The sequence below is a fragment of the Anas acuta genome, chromosome 3 (genome assembly GCF_963932015.1).
Source record: "Anas acuta chromosome 3, bAnaAcu1.1, whole genome shotgun sequence".
NCBI classification, from domain to species: Eukaryota; Metazoa; Chordata; class Aves; order Anseriformes; family Anatidae; genus Anas; species Anas acuta.
In genome coordinates this window covers 111986954-112002584 of record NC_088981.1, presented here as the reverse complement: position 1 = coordinate 112002584, position 15631 = coordinate 111986954, and the positions used below count along the sequence as shown (strand labels likewise).

Here is a 15631-nt window from a genome sequence, read left to right as displayed (position 1 = left end):
ATCATAAAAAAACAAACATCAAAAATTCAATTGGATTCTGTTTCTTGGTTGCTGATCAAATTTTCTGTAAAATTTGATTAATATACTATGCAGGTATTAGGTAATATTTTCTAGTCATATCGCTAATAAGCTGATTTGATATTAATGCTTTTAACTTTTAATTGCCTAGATGCATCACAAATGAAGACTTGAGCCAGATCTTTATATTGAGGAGTAATGTGCAGTAGTGCTTCTTGTCAGACACTAAGCTCGTACTTAGAATTCATACCTCTAAGTCAGATGATGAAGAGCAAGAGTTGAGCCTAATGGAATAGCAAATTTTATTATACAAGCTCTTCATCATGATTAGAGCATGAAACAAACCTTGTAATGGATTGCTCTACAGAAATAGTCTGCATATAAGCTTGTAGCAGACAAACAGAACAAGACAATCAGTTAAAACCACAAATGAAAGGTGTTAATTATTTAATGGCCTTTGTTCGCTATAGCAATAAATGACCCAAGTGCAATGACTTGATTTAATAAAACCCTATTTTAAAAGTCGCTGCTATGAGTGTTTTTAGCCATAAAGAAGTTGCCCTAATAAATGTCTGTCTTGTCTTCAGCTAGTGTTACATACTAGAGTGGATGAGAAGAGAGTAATGGTTTTGAAAACATTCCATAGTACAAGTTCCTAAAAGCAGTATGCTTCTCTGACTTGTTTACTGGTGCTGTAAAATGACGCATGCTATCCAAACTCAGTAAATAAAATAATTTAAAACTGTTGAAATGTCTTCTGGGTTATGTTCAGAAATGTTGTATATGACATAAAAAAAAAAAACACAAACAAAAACAAACAAACAAAAAAAACACTTTGCAGGAGGAGATTGGGTGAAAAACAAATGTATTATTCATATAGCTCACCACTGGAGACTTTCATCTTTGATATTTGAATTTACTCAGTAGGATACTCTGGTTCCTGACTTACAGGGTAGTTATCCCAACAGCTGAAAATCTTACTGCTGGTGTTTTTTTTTGTTGTTTTGTTTTGTTTTTTTAATTGTGACTGGAAGCCTCAACTTTTTTAGTAACTCTTGTTCCTTTCTTTTTTCATTTTTTTTTTTTGTTGGTCCAAATTGACCTTTCTGTGTATCTTAAGTTTATTTTAAAGATCCTGATGCCACCCAGTAATATGTGTGCTTGAATTACTCTTAAATACATAGTGAAGAACTGAAGACTGAGATTACAACATTTAAAAAGGGTATGGATGAAGGAAAAAGGTAAATGAAGAACAGAACAACAGAAGAGCATTTTAAAAATGCAATATTTTATTCAATTTTCATATTCTCCAGAAAGCCTTTGTCTGCATACAAAGTACAGTTTTGGAAAAATAAAACTTACACATCTCTTCATCTCTCTCAGCTTTTTCAGACGGAAATGATGAAAACAGGTTTTTGTAGCTGCCTTGTCTGTTACTGAAATTCTTTAAGATGTTCCTGATTGCTTTCTCAGAGCAGTGTCAAAACAGCTGCTCATCTTGGGAAATTGGATTTTGCAAGAGCCGAAAAGACAAACCACTCCCTTTGGGATGCCCAGGGACATACCTCCCATCTTGAAAATCCAAACAGCCTCAACCAACTTGTGAAGCACGAGACTGATGCTGCTCATTCAACGTCTGGAGCAGTTATCCTGGTTATGGGAAGTCATGATCTGAGTGTCTTTCTAAGCCCCAAGGAGCACAGATCTACACCTCTTTGTTTCTGGGAGAAGTGTGTGTGTGTCTGTGCTGAAATGTCCTCTGAAGGATACGAAGGCTGACAGTTGTTTAGGTTAGGGGGGCGGTTGAGAATGGAGGGGGGGGTATTCATTTGTCATCACAGCAAATGTTCTCTGTGTGCGTAGAACAACAACTCCATGTACTAATAAAAATGGTCTTTTAAAATTTCTGTCCATACTTTGGCATGATCTGGTATTCACCCCTTTATTCACGTGAGCTAAGGAGCCACTTTTAATTCGTCTCTACCTGGTACTGTATTGAATGCAAATCATTTAACCTCCCCAGGTCGGTGATGTTGGCTGTTTAATTGTGCTTGGCTTAATTCCCGCTTGATACCGATGTGAGATGCGATGCTGTCTGTATCAAAACAGCACGGTAAATCATGCGTACCTCTGGGCTAAAATGAGATCTGTCTTGTGGCTGATGATTGGCTTAAGTTGTGGTTGCAAACAAAATGACTTGGAAACCCTACAAATTCAAAACAAACATATTACAGGATTGTAGAACTTTTTCTTTGATCAAAGTTCATCTGAAACAGTCTTGTGGATAGAGCAGTGGGAATTGGTCTTCTGTTATGAGAAACTGCATGCTGTATGTTACTGGCTCCTGCAATCCTCAGAAAAGCAGGAATGATGGTGAGCCAACGTTAAAAAAACTGACATTGAACACGGCACAAGCTTCAGCAGGCAACTGTAGCCCCTTTTTTGTGCAGTCCATAAGGAAAATATCACTTGGTCACAGAGCTTTTTAGCTGCAGAGGGTATTATCAGTAGTGTCATTTTTGATTTATGAAGCATGATGCGTTAACTTGACTAAGTTTTGATTGTAAATTCTTTTTGTCTTTGAAGACTGAAGATCTGAAGACCTGTTAAATACAGCAGAGCAGACGGTGCCTCCTCCACGAGGGTGGAAGGTGCAAACCACACGGGCATGACTCACTCGTGAGGATTCCCGACCAAGGTGGCAATCCAGCAGTTTTGTGGGCGTGTTTGCAACTTGTTTTGGCATTTTTCAGTGCAATGCCTTTATCATCATCTGCAGGTTCCTCGCTGTTGATCCAGTCAGACAAGAAAAAAAGGCAGGCTTATGCCAAAGGTTATTTCCTCATGGGAAAACTGAATGAATCAGAGCACAGAAGCAAGGCTGGGTAAGACCATAATAGCGAGACTGGGGCAAGATGGCAGCAGATGAGTGGTTGGATGCTAACCCGTCATATCTGGAGGATCTTTGGCTCTGATAATTTTGCTTACAGTTTAACCCAGACTTCCGAAAACAGTGAGTACCATCACGAAACATTTTTGCCAGGACTGTTTGAAAATTATCAGTGAGGGAACTGAAGTCATCTGTAAAATCAGATGACTAAACTAAATCTAACTGCTTTAAGCTATTTTTACTTTGTGCTTGTTTGCTCAGTTTTATACTTGCTCTTTATGTCTGTGGAAGTAATTAGACATCTTAATTAACCTCTGCTTTTTGCTTGGAGTTTTGTAATTTGTCTCTAGTCATGATGTTGTCAGTTCTCAGAAAAATTCAGATTTTCTTAGGAAGTTATTGTAAAGATCCCTCTCCTTGTGCAACTTGCTTTACTTATATTCACCTTTTCTGTAACCCTTTAAAAAAGTAATTAATACTAATCAATTAAGCCTTTGTATAAATAAGGGCCTTAATTTTTTTCCTGAAATGATCATGTTGAGGACTCTTGCTGTAGCCTTTTTATCTTACTGTGTAGCAGTTAGCTGTATGAGTGATCACATGGTTGTTTGTGAACTGCTTGGATTTTAAGCTAAACATGTAGGCATTCAAGCCCTAAATAAATAATTCAGTTCCATAACTAAGGATTTTTTTCTTCTTCAGATACTACATATATGTAGCACAAGTTTGCAGTGAAAGTTTGGGGGAATAAAATTGTGTAGCTGAACAGAAAAGCCCAACGTAAACTTTCTTTTTGCACAATATGTGCTTAGAATTTCTGTGCTGGATACCTATTCCTATAAAGGAATGGGTATCTCTTTCTAGTTCTGCTTCTGGGGTAGCAGAGAGGGGAAAGCTGTAATCTAAGGTGATGGAAAACCCTTTGGCCAGAAACCTTGGATCCACCAGTTTGAGGGTGTAGTTCCCACTGTTGTTGCTTCTTGAGCAGGGTGCTTTTGTAGCTGTGCTTGTGCAAGGTCAGACTGCCTTTTACTTTTAAATCAATTTACTTTTTTTTTTTTTTTTAATATTTTAAAAGTTTTTTTTTTTTTTTTTTTTTTTTTTCCCCTCTCCTTTAACCATTGTCCAGCCATTCATTCCTTGCTCCTCTTTTCCTTCTTCTGGGACCTTTGCTTTTCCTTCTGCTGGGACCTTTGCCCTCCTGGGGTGCTATGACCAAATGAAATTAGTTGGAGGAGGAGGTGCAACATCTGGTGACCATCTCCTGAGCTGGGCAGGAGATACCTGCAAGTCTATATACTCTATATACTTTAATGTGAGCTTCTATAAGTGTATCCATATTTTTTCCCCAAAGCGACTGACTTCTTGCTGTATTACTTGCTTTAAGTTTCTATTGCTGTGTAGTAGTAACCGTGGCATGTTCTTGCAGTGCTGAGGCTGGGTAGTTTCCATGATGAGTCAAGCAATGTGACTGAACGAGATCTGTGTTTCACCAGTAACATGGCTCATTATCTCGATGAGCCTCAGATACCTGGAGCTGTCCCAGGCTGTTACCTCACCTAGAGGTAACAGCCCTAGGTAGAGTTACATCAGTGGATAAATACAAAGTGGATATGAATTAATAATGGAACATGACGAGGTCAAGGATTCCCAAATGTGAAATGGAATTCAGGCTAAGAGCATACAATGAATATCATTTAATGACTGCAGAAATTGGAAAAGAAGTTGGTACAATCCTTTACCTAATATCTTTAGGTGCTTCCTGATCATCTCCTGTTCCTCAGCAGTGTTGATCTGAGTCTTGTGGTTCACTTATCTTTATGAGTTTTGGTCCTTAGAAGGGCTAATGGTTGCTAGCGTTAAACCTAACTTTAAAACTGTTCAATATATATTTCAGCGTCCTATGATGTTGATGATAAAGGCTGGGTGCCAGCTATGGACAGTTTGCCATGTGCTGAATCAAAAGTAGTGCCTGCTGAAGGCAGCATCTGCTCTCAACTCTTATAATTGGGTATCAGAGCCCTGAGGGCCCAAGTTGTCCATCTCACATGGCAATTCTCATCAGGGACTGCCTGAGGAGAGTAGCAAAAGTTAAACCTTGTGGAGATGAGGTTGTGTGAAATCGCTTCATAAGGCACCCACAGACTGAAATGCTTTAAGCTCTTCACCTTGCAGTTTACAGTAAATTATTAATGCAGTGACTTCTAATATTGAGCAGGTTGTTTGTTTTATTTAAAAGTGCACAAATCATTTTCAGTAAAAAGTTGATAAATGTCTGAAAATCACTTTGCATGCCCAGTGAGGACAGTGTTTGGAATGGGTATAGCTGCTCACTTACTAGCAACTGGACAATGTTCAAGAAGAGAAAACAGATGATGTCATCTTCAACATGTTTTTCTTTCAGGAGAAAGGCAGTAAATGCGCGGCGATGGATGTGAGGGTGGCCCACTGCCTGCTCCTTTGGGCTATGCACTTCTTCCCGGTTGCACCATGCATTGCTCCCAGGGTGAGTTGGTGAACAAAGCTGAACCTTGCGTCCCTGAGAGGCAGTGGACTCCAGAGTTTTCTGGCACAGAAGCCAGCAACATTTCATTTTAATGGGTTTGGGGAACTGCCAGTTCACTCAAGTTCATTCAGAATTCAGTTTTACCTACTAGTGAAAGGAAAAGGTCTCTTCTTTCATGTCAGGACTGCTACAGCTTATATTTATCACAGAATCACAGAATTGTCTAGGTTGGAAGAGACATCAAGATCATCGAGTCCAACCTCTGACCTAACAAAGGTTATCTTATTTATCACCAGAATTCCCATGGATCTACTAGGCACTCTGGATGATGCATCCAGAATTGTTCTGTTCTGGTTGTACTCTGCTTATTCAAAGTAGATCTGAGCCAGTGAGATACAAATCCCTTCCAAGGATTTATGATGGAAACATAAAATATGTTCCTCTCCACTTTTTTTTTTTTTTTTTTATGGGTTTTTCTTTCTGTACAGCCACTTGTAGGCAATGAACATGGTTGTTGCTTTGGGACCTCAAAGCATGAGATGACAAGAGATGCCTTTCCCTGAGGACTAGAGGCTGCAAGGTCTTGCAGAGCTCTCTTGGTAAAAGTTTTTCACTGGCTTTCAGGGTTGCAAGGAAGAGGTGCCTGCAGTGAGAGAATTAGTCAAATCAGTAGGTCTGGGAGGAAAACTTGGCAGTATTCGATACGCTCAAAGAGCCAAGCAGCCCCCTGCACGACTCTGGGACTCTTAGAAAGCTGCTATTCAGCCTACTCTACCCAGCAATAGCAGTGTGATTTCTAATGCATTGCCAGCCAAGCTTTGTTTCCAGAGTTTGACTGATGGCAGATAAGCCATTTGACCAAGAAGTGAAAGCCATGTGTGAGCAGTTGCTCTGGATTGAGTCTGCCTGTACAACACGCAGTCCCAGCAAGTGTCCTTCAGCTGAGCATGGCACATCTGCCTTGGTGTTGCTTTCCAATCAGGACTGGAACAAAGAGGCTTTGTTGGTGGTGTTCTGTACAGCTGTAGCTGCGTCTTATGGCAAAAATCACACAGATCCTTGTACATCAGTGTGAGAATACTGGAGACCTTAAGACTAATATGGGCTTTTTGACTCAGAGATAACTACTGGAGGCATGTATGATCCTGTCCTCTAGCTCAGTATTGTCACTTTAGTAGTACAACTGTGAAGGCTTCACGTAGAGACGAAACATTAGTAGAAAGATCTGAATTGTTCTGTATGGGTGATGGGCCATAAACACTCTATTTTGTACCTTAAAAAGTCTTCTGCACCTCAGAAAGACTATTTTGCCCTTGAAATCACCTTTCTAGCTTGTTCCAGGTAGTCATCTTTTATTTATTTTCACATTCAATATACATTCCACTTTACCTTATTTTTCAGGTCCTCAGCAAGGAATCAAAGACTGGTAATCTGCAAGGTACAGTAAATAGCTACATGTCCTCTAATTTTTTTTTTAAATGTTATCCATTACCAGTATTTATGCCCCCAAATACTCACCTCATGGATTGTAGTATGCCGTCTTGCACATTAGGACAATATTTGCTTGATTCGTTTTCCAGATGGGTGTATAAATCTGATTCCCTGTGAACATAGTGGAGCTATTTGTATTCAGCCTTGTTCTCCCTCCTTCCATGGAGAGATGAGTTTTGTCTGCAAAGACAGAAAGTGGCAAATGTTCATAGATGCCTGTGCAAATCTGGATGTTCAGTCACTTTTTCAGGTAATGTAACCATTGCACATATACTTTCCCCTATGGTCATAATTTGTTGTGAAGACACATTCCCCTCTCACCCAAACGTTAAATTTTGAGCAAAGGGAAGAAAATGGGATTCCAGAAGCCAAATTACTGTGCAGCTTTGACTTCATCTTAAATTAAGTAATTGGAATTTCCCAAATTCGCTTCCTGTGTTGAAATAGTTCAGAAATGAACTTGTCTTCTTCACCTGGTTAATGTTTTTCACACAGATCTAAACCAAGACAATGACGCTCTAGGATGAGCCTGAGAGAACAGCTGTACAAAAACTCTTTCAAATTCTAATTACTACAAAGATCTGTAATATTTAGATGATTTGTAGTAAATTCTTCCCCAAATACAAAATAAAAAACCTTTTTTTTTCTTTTTTTTTTCCAAGTCACTTGAAGAGTAAGGCAATATATTCAGTTCTTGCTTCCTTCTCCAAAAGTGTTGTGCAAGCAAGAAATTTTTCTCAGTGAAGCCTTGGTTCTGGGTTTCAGGCCTTCCAGCACATTAATTACACACCCCAGCACTGTACGATTTTGCAGGTTGTAGCAGTAGCATCATTTTGATTCTGTTCGTTAATTCTGCAAAATTTATTTTTCTCCCTCCAGAGGATTTCTGAACGTGAACCTCTTCCAAGTTCTGGAGGCCACATTGGTGTTGCTGGAGGACACCTGCCCTTTGTAGGAGCAGGAAGGCCAGTGCACGGGAAGCCAGAAAATGAAGCAAAACATTTTGGTGCTGATGACCATGGGAATAGTAACTGCCAAGCTGATTTTTCATGCATCATCCCAGATATCCTGTCCTCACCAGCAATTCCAGGAAACATTGCTGATATAGTGGAATTGCTAAAGAATATCTCCCTGATGTTGTCAGAAAATGTCAATAGAGAAAAAATGCAGGTATTTATTTCTATGGGCTTGAAGAGTTGGATCTGAGCTTGCCAGAGCAGCCGTGCAGTTTCTTGCTTTGCCAGGGACTCTCCAATGAAGTGGTAGCTGCAAGTCACACAGAGATCACCTGGAACGAGTTCCCAAAGTGGGGGGTGTTGTGCTGTCAGAGAAACTGTTTGACCTATTCACGTATGGCAGAAATCCTGCAGTTCCCATTGGTGGAATTTGTTTCCTTTAAAAGCAGATGTTTGCAGCATTTATAGACTTGGGAGAACACTACAAGGAAGACTTCATTTTTAAAGTATTACATGGCAGAAAAGGCAGTGTTGGATATGCTGATCACAATTGTGTTTTCACATGTTGCATGGTAAAAACTGAAATCTTTCCCTGATGAACTCAGAAATCAGAGAGGTGGAGGAAGAATGAATTGTGCAGAGGGAGATGTAAACAGAGGGTGCACATTGCAGGTCAAAGTGTGAAACAGAACTGGTGTCATATTTATTTTTATTTTTTTTTTTAATTTATACTGTTCTTCCCAGTACCTTTTGAGCTTTGATGTGAAGAGGACAGTACAATTCTGTTGGTGACTCATGACAGTGAGATGTTTGGGTTTGACTGAGATGGGTCGTGTGAACCTGTTTATTGACAAAGAAGTATATTGACTTTATAGAAACTAACCTTGAGTTTAAATTAGCTTTTTTTTTTTTTTCTTTTTTTTTTCTTGGAGACTGTTTTATTTTAACATAAAAAATAACTTATTTTTCTTCTTTGTTTCAGAGTTACAGCAGGATAGCAAACCATATTCTGAACAGCTCCATCATTTCCAACTGGGCTTTTGTCAGGGACAGAAATGCCAGTTCAACATTACTGGACTCAGTGAACTTATTCGCTGGGAATCTTCTTCTAAGGAATGGGTCGGAAAATATACAGGAACACTTCATCTCTACTAAAGGCTACAGCATATATAAGAATACTTCAGGGAAGAGCTTTGATTTTTCTATGGAGTTGAATAAGACAAACAACATAAGTGGGCGCGTGGTCATTCCAGAAGAAGAACTTTTGAAATTACCCAGGACTTCTAAAGCAATCAGCATTGCATTTCCCACACTTGGAGCTATTATAGAAACCAGCCACTTGGACCCTGTTTTTGTGAACGGAATGGTTTTATCTGTGTCTCTTCCAGAAGAGCTTCAGCGTATTTTGCTTACTTTTGAAAAAGTGAATAAACTGGAGAACATCAAGGCTCAGTGCGTTGGATGGCACTCTGCTGAGCGGAGATGGGATAGCAAGGCATGCAAAATGAAGTCAGACAACATCAGCAGTGTTGTTTGTATGTGCAAGCACCACCGCCGGACGTTCAAATCCTTTTCCATTTTGATGTCCCCCACCATGCTGCGAAACGTGGTGTTGGATTACGTTACATGTGTGGGGTTAGGCCTTTCTATTTTCAGCCTGGTTCTGTGCCTTACTATCGAGACTGTCGTCTGGCATCATGTTACAAAAACCAAGATAACCTACATGCGCCATTTTTGTTTGGTGAACATAGCTACGTCACTTCTCATTGCTGATATTTTATTCATTGTAGCAGCTATTGTGCACAACACAGCCCTAAACTACCGGCTGTGTGTGGCAGCCACTTTTTTCCTTCACTTTTTCTATCTTGCCTTGTTTTTTTGGATGTTCACCCTTGGTCTCTTGATTCTCTATGGATTGTTATTAGTTTTTTTTAAGATAACAAGATCTGCGTTCATAGCTGCAGCATTCTCTATTGGATATGGATGTCCATTAGTCATATCTATCCTGACTGTTGCTATTACTGAACCTAAAAATGGATATTTAAGGAGTGGAGCCTGCTGGCTTAACTGGTATGAGACGAAAGCCCTTTTGGCCTTTGTTGTACCTGCTCTGAGCATCATTGTTGTCAATTTGGCAGTGGTGGTAGTGGTTGTGGTGAAGATGGGAAGACCCTCTATTGGAGATGGCTGCAAGTCACAAGATTTGAGCAACATGATCCGAATTAGCAAAAACATTGCCCTTTTGACACCTCTTCTGGGCCTCACCTGGGGGTTTGGATTAGCAACAATCGTTGATAGTCACTCTCTGGCATTCCATGTTACATTTGCACTACTAAACGCCTTCCAGGTAAACCCAGCAAATCTAGGCATAGTGCCTTCTCAAACTTTGACCTTGGGGAAAGGCAGCAGATCGAAGAGGGGCTGGCAGCATGTGCTGTGCTTGAAAAGCAGGCTTTCCTTGCATCTTATCTATTTAACGCAGTAGCTGCACTAGATATTCTGCGTTGACATGGATGGAGATGGGCAATAGAACAAACCAGTTGGTACAAAGTCTAATGAAGAATTAAGAAGAAGAATTTATATTAAAATACATGGGTTACTGTCAAGTAACTGCAAAGATGTCTAATCCATATCACCCAACAAATACCCAGAAAATCTTACTTGCCATTAAGGATGATTTCGTTTAACTCACCAGTGTCAAAGTCCAATGTTACCTGACATACCATTGTATATCCATACTGCCTTAGTTCTTCTTAGCTAATGCTGCTATTAAGTATGTTGAAAAAATTCTGGTATGTAACCCATCAGTCCAGTTTGTAATGAGAATGAACATGAATTGTGTATCCATTCTTGGCATTCCTGGATAGTCCATGTGACCTGGGTAGGTAAACTCATTTGGGGCATTGCTGTTACTGTCACAGGTGATGAGATGTTTTACACTGATAAAAGCATTATTTTATCTATGCTAGAAGAAATATTTAAGAAACTTCATGTGGTTATGGTGTTTTGTAACTGTTTTTTATCTCCAATTTTTTTAGGGATTCTTCATCCTATTGTTTGGGACACTTCTGGACAGAAAGGTACTTGGGTCATTTTCACTCTAATCCTGGATTATGTGAATATTTTCTACACTTAGAAACTGTAACCTCTAATTTTGGGGGTCTGTTTTTAATCTACAGACCAGAGAAGCCTTGAAGAAAAACTGCCTTTCATCAAAGCGGAAGTGTAGTCTAGCAAAGGTAATTTTTTTTCACCCCTTAGTGGTTTTATTTAGGATTTATGCCAATTCTAAAAGTAGAATTTATATCACCTACTCATTTATACATGGAAGGTATTTTGCAGGTAAAGGTATTAAACAGTAGAAGTGGCAATCTGTGACCTCTACATAACCTGCTGTTATTTTTTACAAAATTAAAAGTAGTACTTTGGTTTTCTCTCATCACACGTGCTACCAAAGTGCTTTAGAAAGAGAATATGTATGACTTTTCCCTTCAGTAGAATGGATCTATCTTGAAGTTACTAACTAAGTAAGATACAGAATTAGGAATCCAAAATCCTTATGTAATGACCTGTTTGCTTTCTTCACAAAAATATCTCTATGACAGCATCTCTAGTGTGTCAAGAGGGTTGTTCTGCTTCCAGCTGAATGTCAGTTCAGGAAACCACTCAGAGCTCAGCCAGCATATCTGGTGCTAATTAATGTTGTTAATATCAAGGCAATTTATTTAAAGGAAATGTTTAAATCCAAAGGAAACAAATGTGTTTCAGCAGCTTCCTAAGAAAATGTTGACAGCATAGATGTGTTGACATCATTGAGTTAGTGTTTCCTACCTCTGCTGGAAAATCTTTGTCTGTTGTTAAATAGATACCTTCTGTTATGAAGGCTTTAGAGGCACTAAAGATAATAATTCCTTTATGCTACTAGCATTGCTGGTGTGCTTTGGGTCATTTGGTGTTAGAGAAGCTGATTGTGCAACTTTGGACTTCACTGCATCCTTCCTCTCCAATGTAGTCTTTGCTTGCATCCAGCTTTGCTGTTATGTGCTAAGTTTAAATGCAGTGCAGAAGGTCCTCTTTTAAAAAGAAAAAATAAAATAGCCCTGCTAAAGTTAACTATTTCCCTGTCTAACAAGAAAAAGAAGGGAAGTTCCTGATTTGCCATTATTTAATAAGCTCAGATTACAACTCCTGCTTTTCAGTTCTAGGATCCAAATAACAGTGAGGATGTAAATCCTCATACGAGGCTTTAGGTCAAGTTTGAAAGTTAAAATTTCACTCAAGTCACCACCAACAATATTCTGGAAAAAAGAGGTGGAAATAACACTAAACCAGTGTCTGAGCAACACTTTCTAAAGGTGTTACCTCGCTGAGCAGAACTGGTTGTGGAAGCCATAACTGCATTTGGCTAAGCACTTGGTTTGATTCTGTCACTCACTTTGGTGGAAGAGACCACATGTAAATATTTACCATTGCATAACAGAGAGGGGTGGAAAATGTTAGTTACTCACTTGTAAAGTTGTTTGTGAATATGGAGCTTGACTCACCAGAGCTGGAAAAGTTTGTCACGGTACATTTTTTATTTTTGTCTTCTGAGATGGTTCAGAGAGGAACTACATATCTGGAGTCTTAGTGGTGAATATTTAAAACATCTAGGGCTATGCAGACTCGTGTAGAATCAAAGAATATGGCAAGTTGGAAGGGACCCACAAGGATCATGGAGTCCAGCTCCTGGCTTCATGCAGGACCACCCAAAACCAGACCCTATATCTGAGAGCATTGTGCCAATGCTTCTTGAACTCCAGCAGCTCAGTTGTGTGACCACTGCCCTGTGGAGCCTGTCCCAGTGCCTGACCACCTCTGGGTGCAGAACCTTTCCCTGACCCCTAGGCTGACCCTGCCCTATCCCAGCTCCATGCCGTTCCCTCGGGTCCTGTCGCTGTCCCCAGAGAGCAGAGCTCAGCGCCTTCCCCCCCCGCTCCCCTCGTGAGGGAGCTGCAGGCCGCCATGAGGCCTCCCCTCGGCCTGCTCTGCTCTGGGCTGAACAAACCAAGGGACCTCAGCTGCTCCTCATACATCTTCCCCTCCACACCCTTCACCATCTTTGTAACCCTCCCTTGGACACTCCCTAATAGTTTTATGTCTTCCTTTTATTGTGGTGCCCAGAACTGTACAAAGTACTCGAGGTGAGGCCACACCAGTGCAGACTGAGTTAGTCACTTCCATCAGCCAACTAGCAGTGCTGGGCTTGATGCACCCCAGACTTACTTCAGGTCTTCTTGCTTCTCCTTTCTTTTGGTTCAGATTTAAAGATGACTGTGGTGTTTCTCAGAGGATTTTATGGAAGTAGATTTTAAGTGTTTGAAGTGGAACCTCTACCTATATGGAAGATGTATCTAATCTGAGCTCCTGATTTTTCTCCTAGTCCTAGCAGTGGACAGTTGTCTTCAGTGGATCTGACCAGTGAGAGGACAAGGAGCAACTCTTGCAGAGAAATTCTGGTTTGAGATGAGCCTTAGTGGTGACCAGTTCAGAGTGTGGACAGCACTGTCTTGGAGCATGACCACAGGAAGCATCGTGAAAACCAGAAGAGAAAAGGTCCTGAACCTGCTGTCAGGAGCAAGAAAACCATCAGTGTTGCTGCAACCCTCAGAGGAAGCACAGTGACATGTAAAAGTTGTTTCTCACCGTTGTGAAAACTGCTGTGAGGAGAGTTTGTCCTCATTTGCCATTTCAGTGCTTCAAGTTCTTCCTGTTTTTGTTTTTCCACATCAGTGCAATAAGGAGCTGTACAGCATATGGGACTGTTCCAACATTTGTACATCACATTAAAAATGAAATAACTTTGAGTGTTATCTAGCTATTTTTGTCTGTCCTTGACCACAAATAATTCTATTAGGTGGGCATTGTATTCATCAGATGTCTCTACTCTCAGGCTGAGGGACAGCATAACTGTTTCTGTGTTACAGCTCTGTTCTCCATCTCAGTATCTCTATGTCAGAGGAAATGTAGAAAACACTTTTCTAGTCTTTCAGTAACAGAATTGTCATTCTTTTTCCAGTCCTGCAACAAACGGGCAGATGAAGAAGGAAAAGCCCTCCACAAATAGGGCTTCCCTTCCCTCTTTAGATGTGGGAAAGCAAGCTTTGAATATGATTCAGAGTTGAATCAGGTGTAGATGGAGATCTCCTATATCACTTGTGGTGTACTAACCAAGGAAACAGTTCATCCACAGATGATTGTATATCTGGTTTTATTAGAAAGAAATAAAAGTCCTTGGAAAGAAACCCTTAGTAATGAAGACTTGGATATAAATGTGTTGTCTCTTGTCAGGACAAGCTGATGCTTTCAAATAAATAAAGTTGAAATTTTGTCTTTGTTTCTAGTAAGTGGTCCTTATCTTCCTCTATCAAAAGCTGTAGACAAACACCTTTTATAATTAGCTAAAATTACTCAAGCCAAAAATGTCTCTTCCTATTCTGGCGTCTAGAGTTCTTCATATATGTTTGAAATATAGCCAATTTAATCAGTGTACTGCCGGCTTATGTCATCAGCACCCTTTTACTGAAGAAGGATTAAAATATCCTGGCAGATGAACAGTGGGTTGTGGGGCATGTGATAAAATACTATGAAAAACCCACAGCTACTGTTGCGGAGAAGCTGGGACAGTGGAGATGGTGATCTGTAGGGCAGAGCCCTGGTCTGGGCTGTGAGAGATGGTTGCTCTTGTCCCCAGGAATCAGTTTCTGCCTTGCATTTTCCACTCCTGTCTTGTCTCTACAAAGACTCATTATAAGAGGCTACCCCTCCTCCCTTTTTTTTTTTTTTTTTTGTTGTTGTTGTTGTGTGTCTGCATGCCTAAGAGCTTTGATTAAATTGAGATAAAATTGGGATCCTGTGTAACATAAATTTAAAAAGACTATTGCCCTCAAAGTCCACTTCTTAGTGTCAAACAGCATCTTCTGTGCTTGACATTTCTCTTCTTGAAGCAATTATAGAGCTTACTCCTTGCCTACCTCCCTTCTTCCCCCCCTGCAAATTGCATGTGTCATAGAGTTGTGCAATATATTTAAAAACACCTCTCTTTCCTGCCAGCTTTCCAGGGCTGCATTTAACTCAGATTTTTGTTGTTTATTTTGTTTTGTTTTCCTGTTAACAGTGAAATTTTATTAATGAAACATTGGGATTTTTATGGTACCTGCAAACACAACAGGACTTGCCTCAACTGAACACTTTGCCCTTCCCTCATTTGTACATCCAGGTGTGTGTCAGACCCCAGTTCTTTGTAGCTGTGGATTTGAAGAAGCTGGCACAAACCACAGTATTTTGCCCTGTTTTTTATGATAATTTAGCTAATTAAGAATATCTGGGGTTTTACAGAGAACCAGTTATTGGTACCGGATGAGGGCAAGGACTGGAGATTTATTTTTATACCCCCAAATTAAACTGACCAAGGAAGTTTCATGAATGTTTTTTGAGAGGTGAAAGCTGTAGCTGTCCTCTAAGCATTGTGAAATGGTAATTTTTTTGTAAGTGTTGTGATTGATGGCTAAATTCTAATCCTAGCTAGGGGGGGAAGAAAAATCACTAGAGTTGAAATTCTGTTGTAACAGATTAATGTCAGTGCCAATTATTATGAGATAGACCCATTAATGTGCAGGGGTTTGTTTTGGAACTGTTCCACCAAGCCTGCCAGTGTAATCAGACTTGAAAACCTGAAGTGCTCTTCTTCACCAGTGTGGTGGTTTTACCGTGCTGGGCAGCTAAACCCCA

General features: G+C 40.0%; 1 protein-coding gene across 3 annotated transcripts; it reads left to right on the top strand.

Annotated features, from left to right (window-relative positions):
• Positions 1-909: 909 nt before the first annotated feature.
• On the top strand, positions 910-14229 carry LOC137854848 (adhesion G protein-coupled receptor F4-like). Of its 3 annotated transcripts, none has more exons than XR_011095420.1 (8): positions 910-3031; positions 5313-5414; positions 6816-6852; positions 6995-7155; positions 7785-8075; positions 8844-10941; positions 11041-11100; positions 13284-14229. XR_011095420.1 is itself a non-coding variant. In XM_068678782.1 (8 exons), the coding sequence occupies exons 1-8, from the start codon at positions 5298-5300 to the stop codon at positions 13287-13289; spliced, it is 2079 nt and encodes a 692-aa protein (XP_068534883.1). In that variant the 5' UTR covers positions 4835-5297; the 3' UTR covers positions 13290-14229. The 3 variants fall into 3 exon arrangements, 1 of the variants encoding a protein (XP_068534883.1); XM_068678782.1 differs by lacking the exon at positions 910-3031 and having other exon boundaries at positions 4835-5414; positions 8844-10208; positions 10900-10941; XR_011095419.1 differs by lacking the exon at positions 910-3031 and having other exon boundaries at positions 4835-5414.
• The last annotated feature ends 1402 nt before the right edge of the window (positions 14230-15631 follow it).

Excerpts from the sequence above, each read along its gene's own strand:
- LOC137854848 (XM_068678782.1), top strand. The coding sequence starts at position 5,298 with ATGTTTTTCTTTCAGGAGAAAGGCAGTAAATGCGCGGCGATGGATGTG. Across the intron at positions 6,853-6,994 it reads AAAGACTGGTAATCTGCAAG|ATGGGTGTATAAATCTGATT; the intron begins GTACAGTAAATA and ends TTCGTTTTCCAG. Across the intron at positions 8,076-8,843 it reads TCAATAGAGAAAAAATGCAG|AGTTACAGCAGGATAGCAAA; the intron begins GTATTTATTTCT and ends TCTTTGTTTCAG.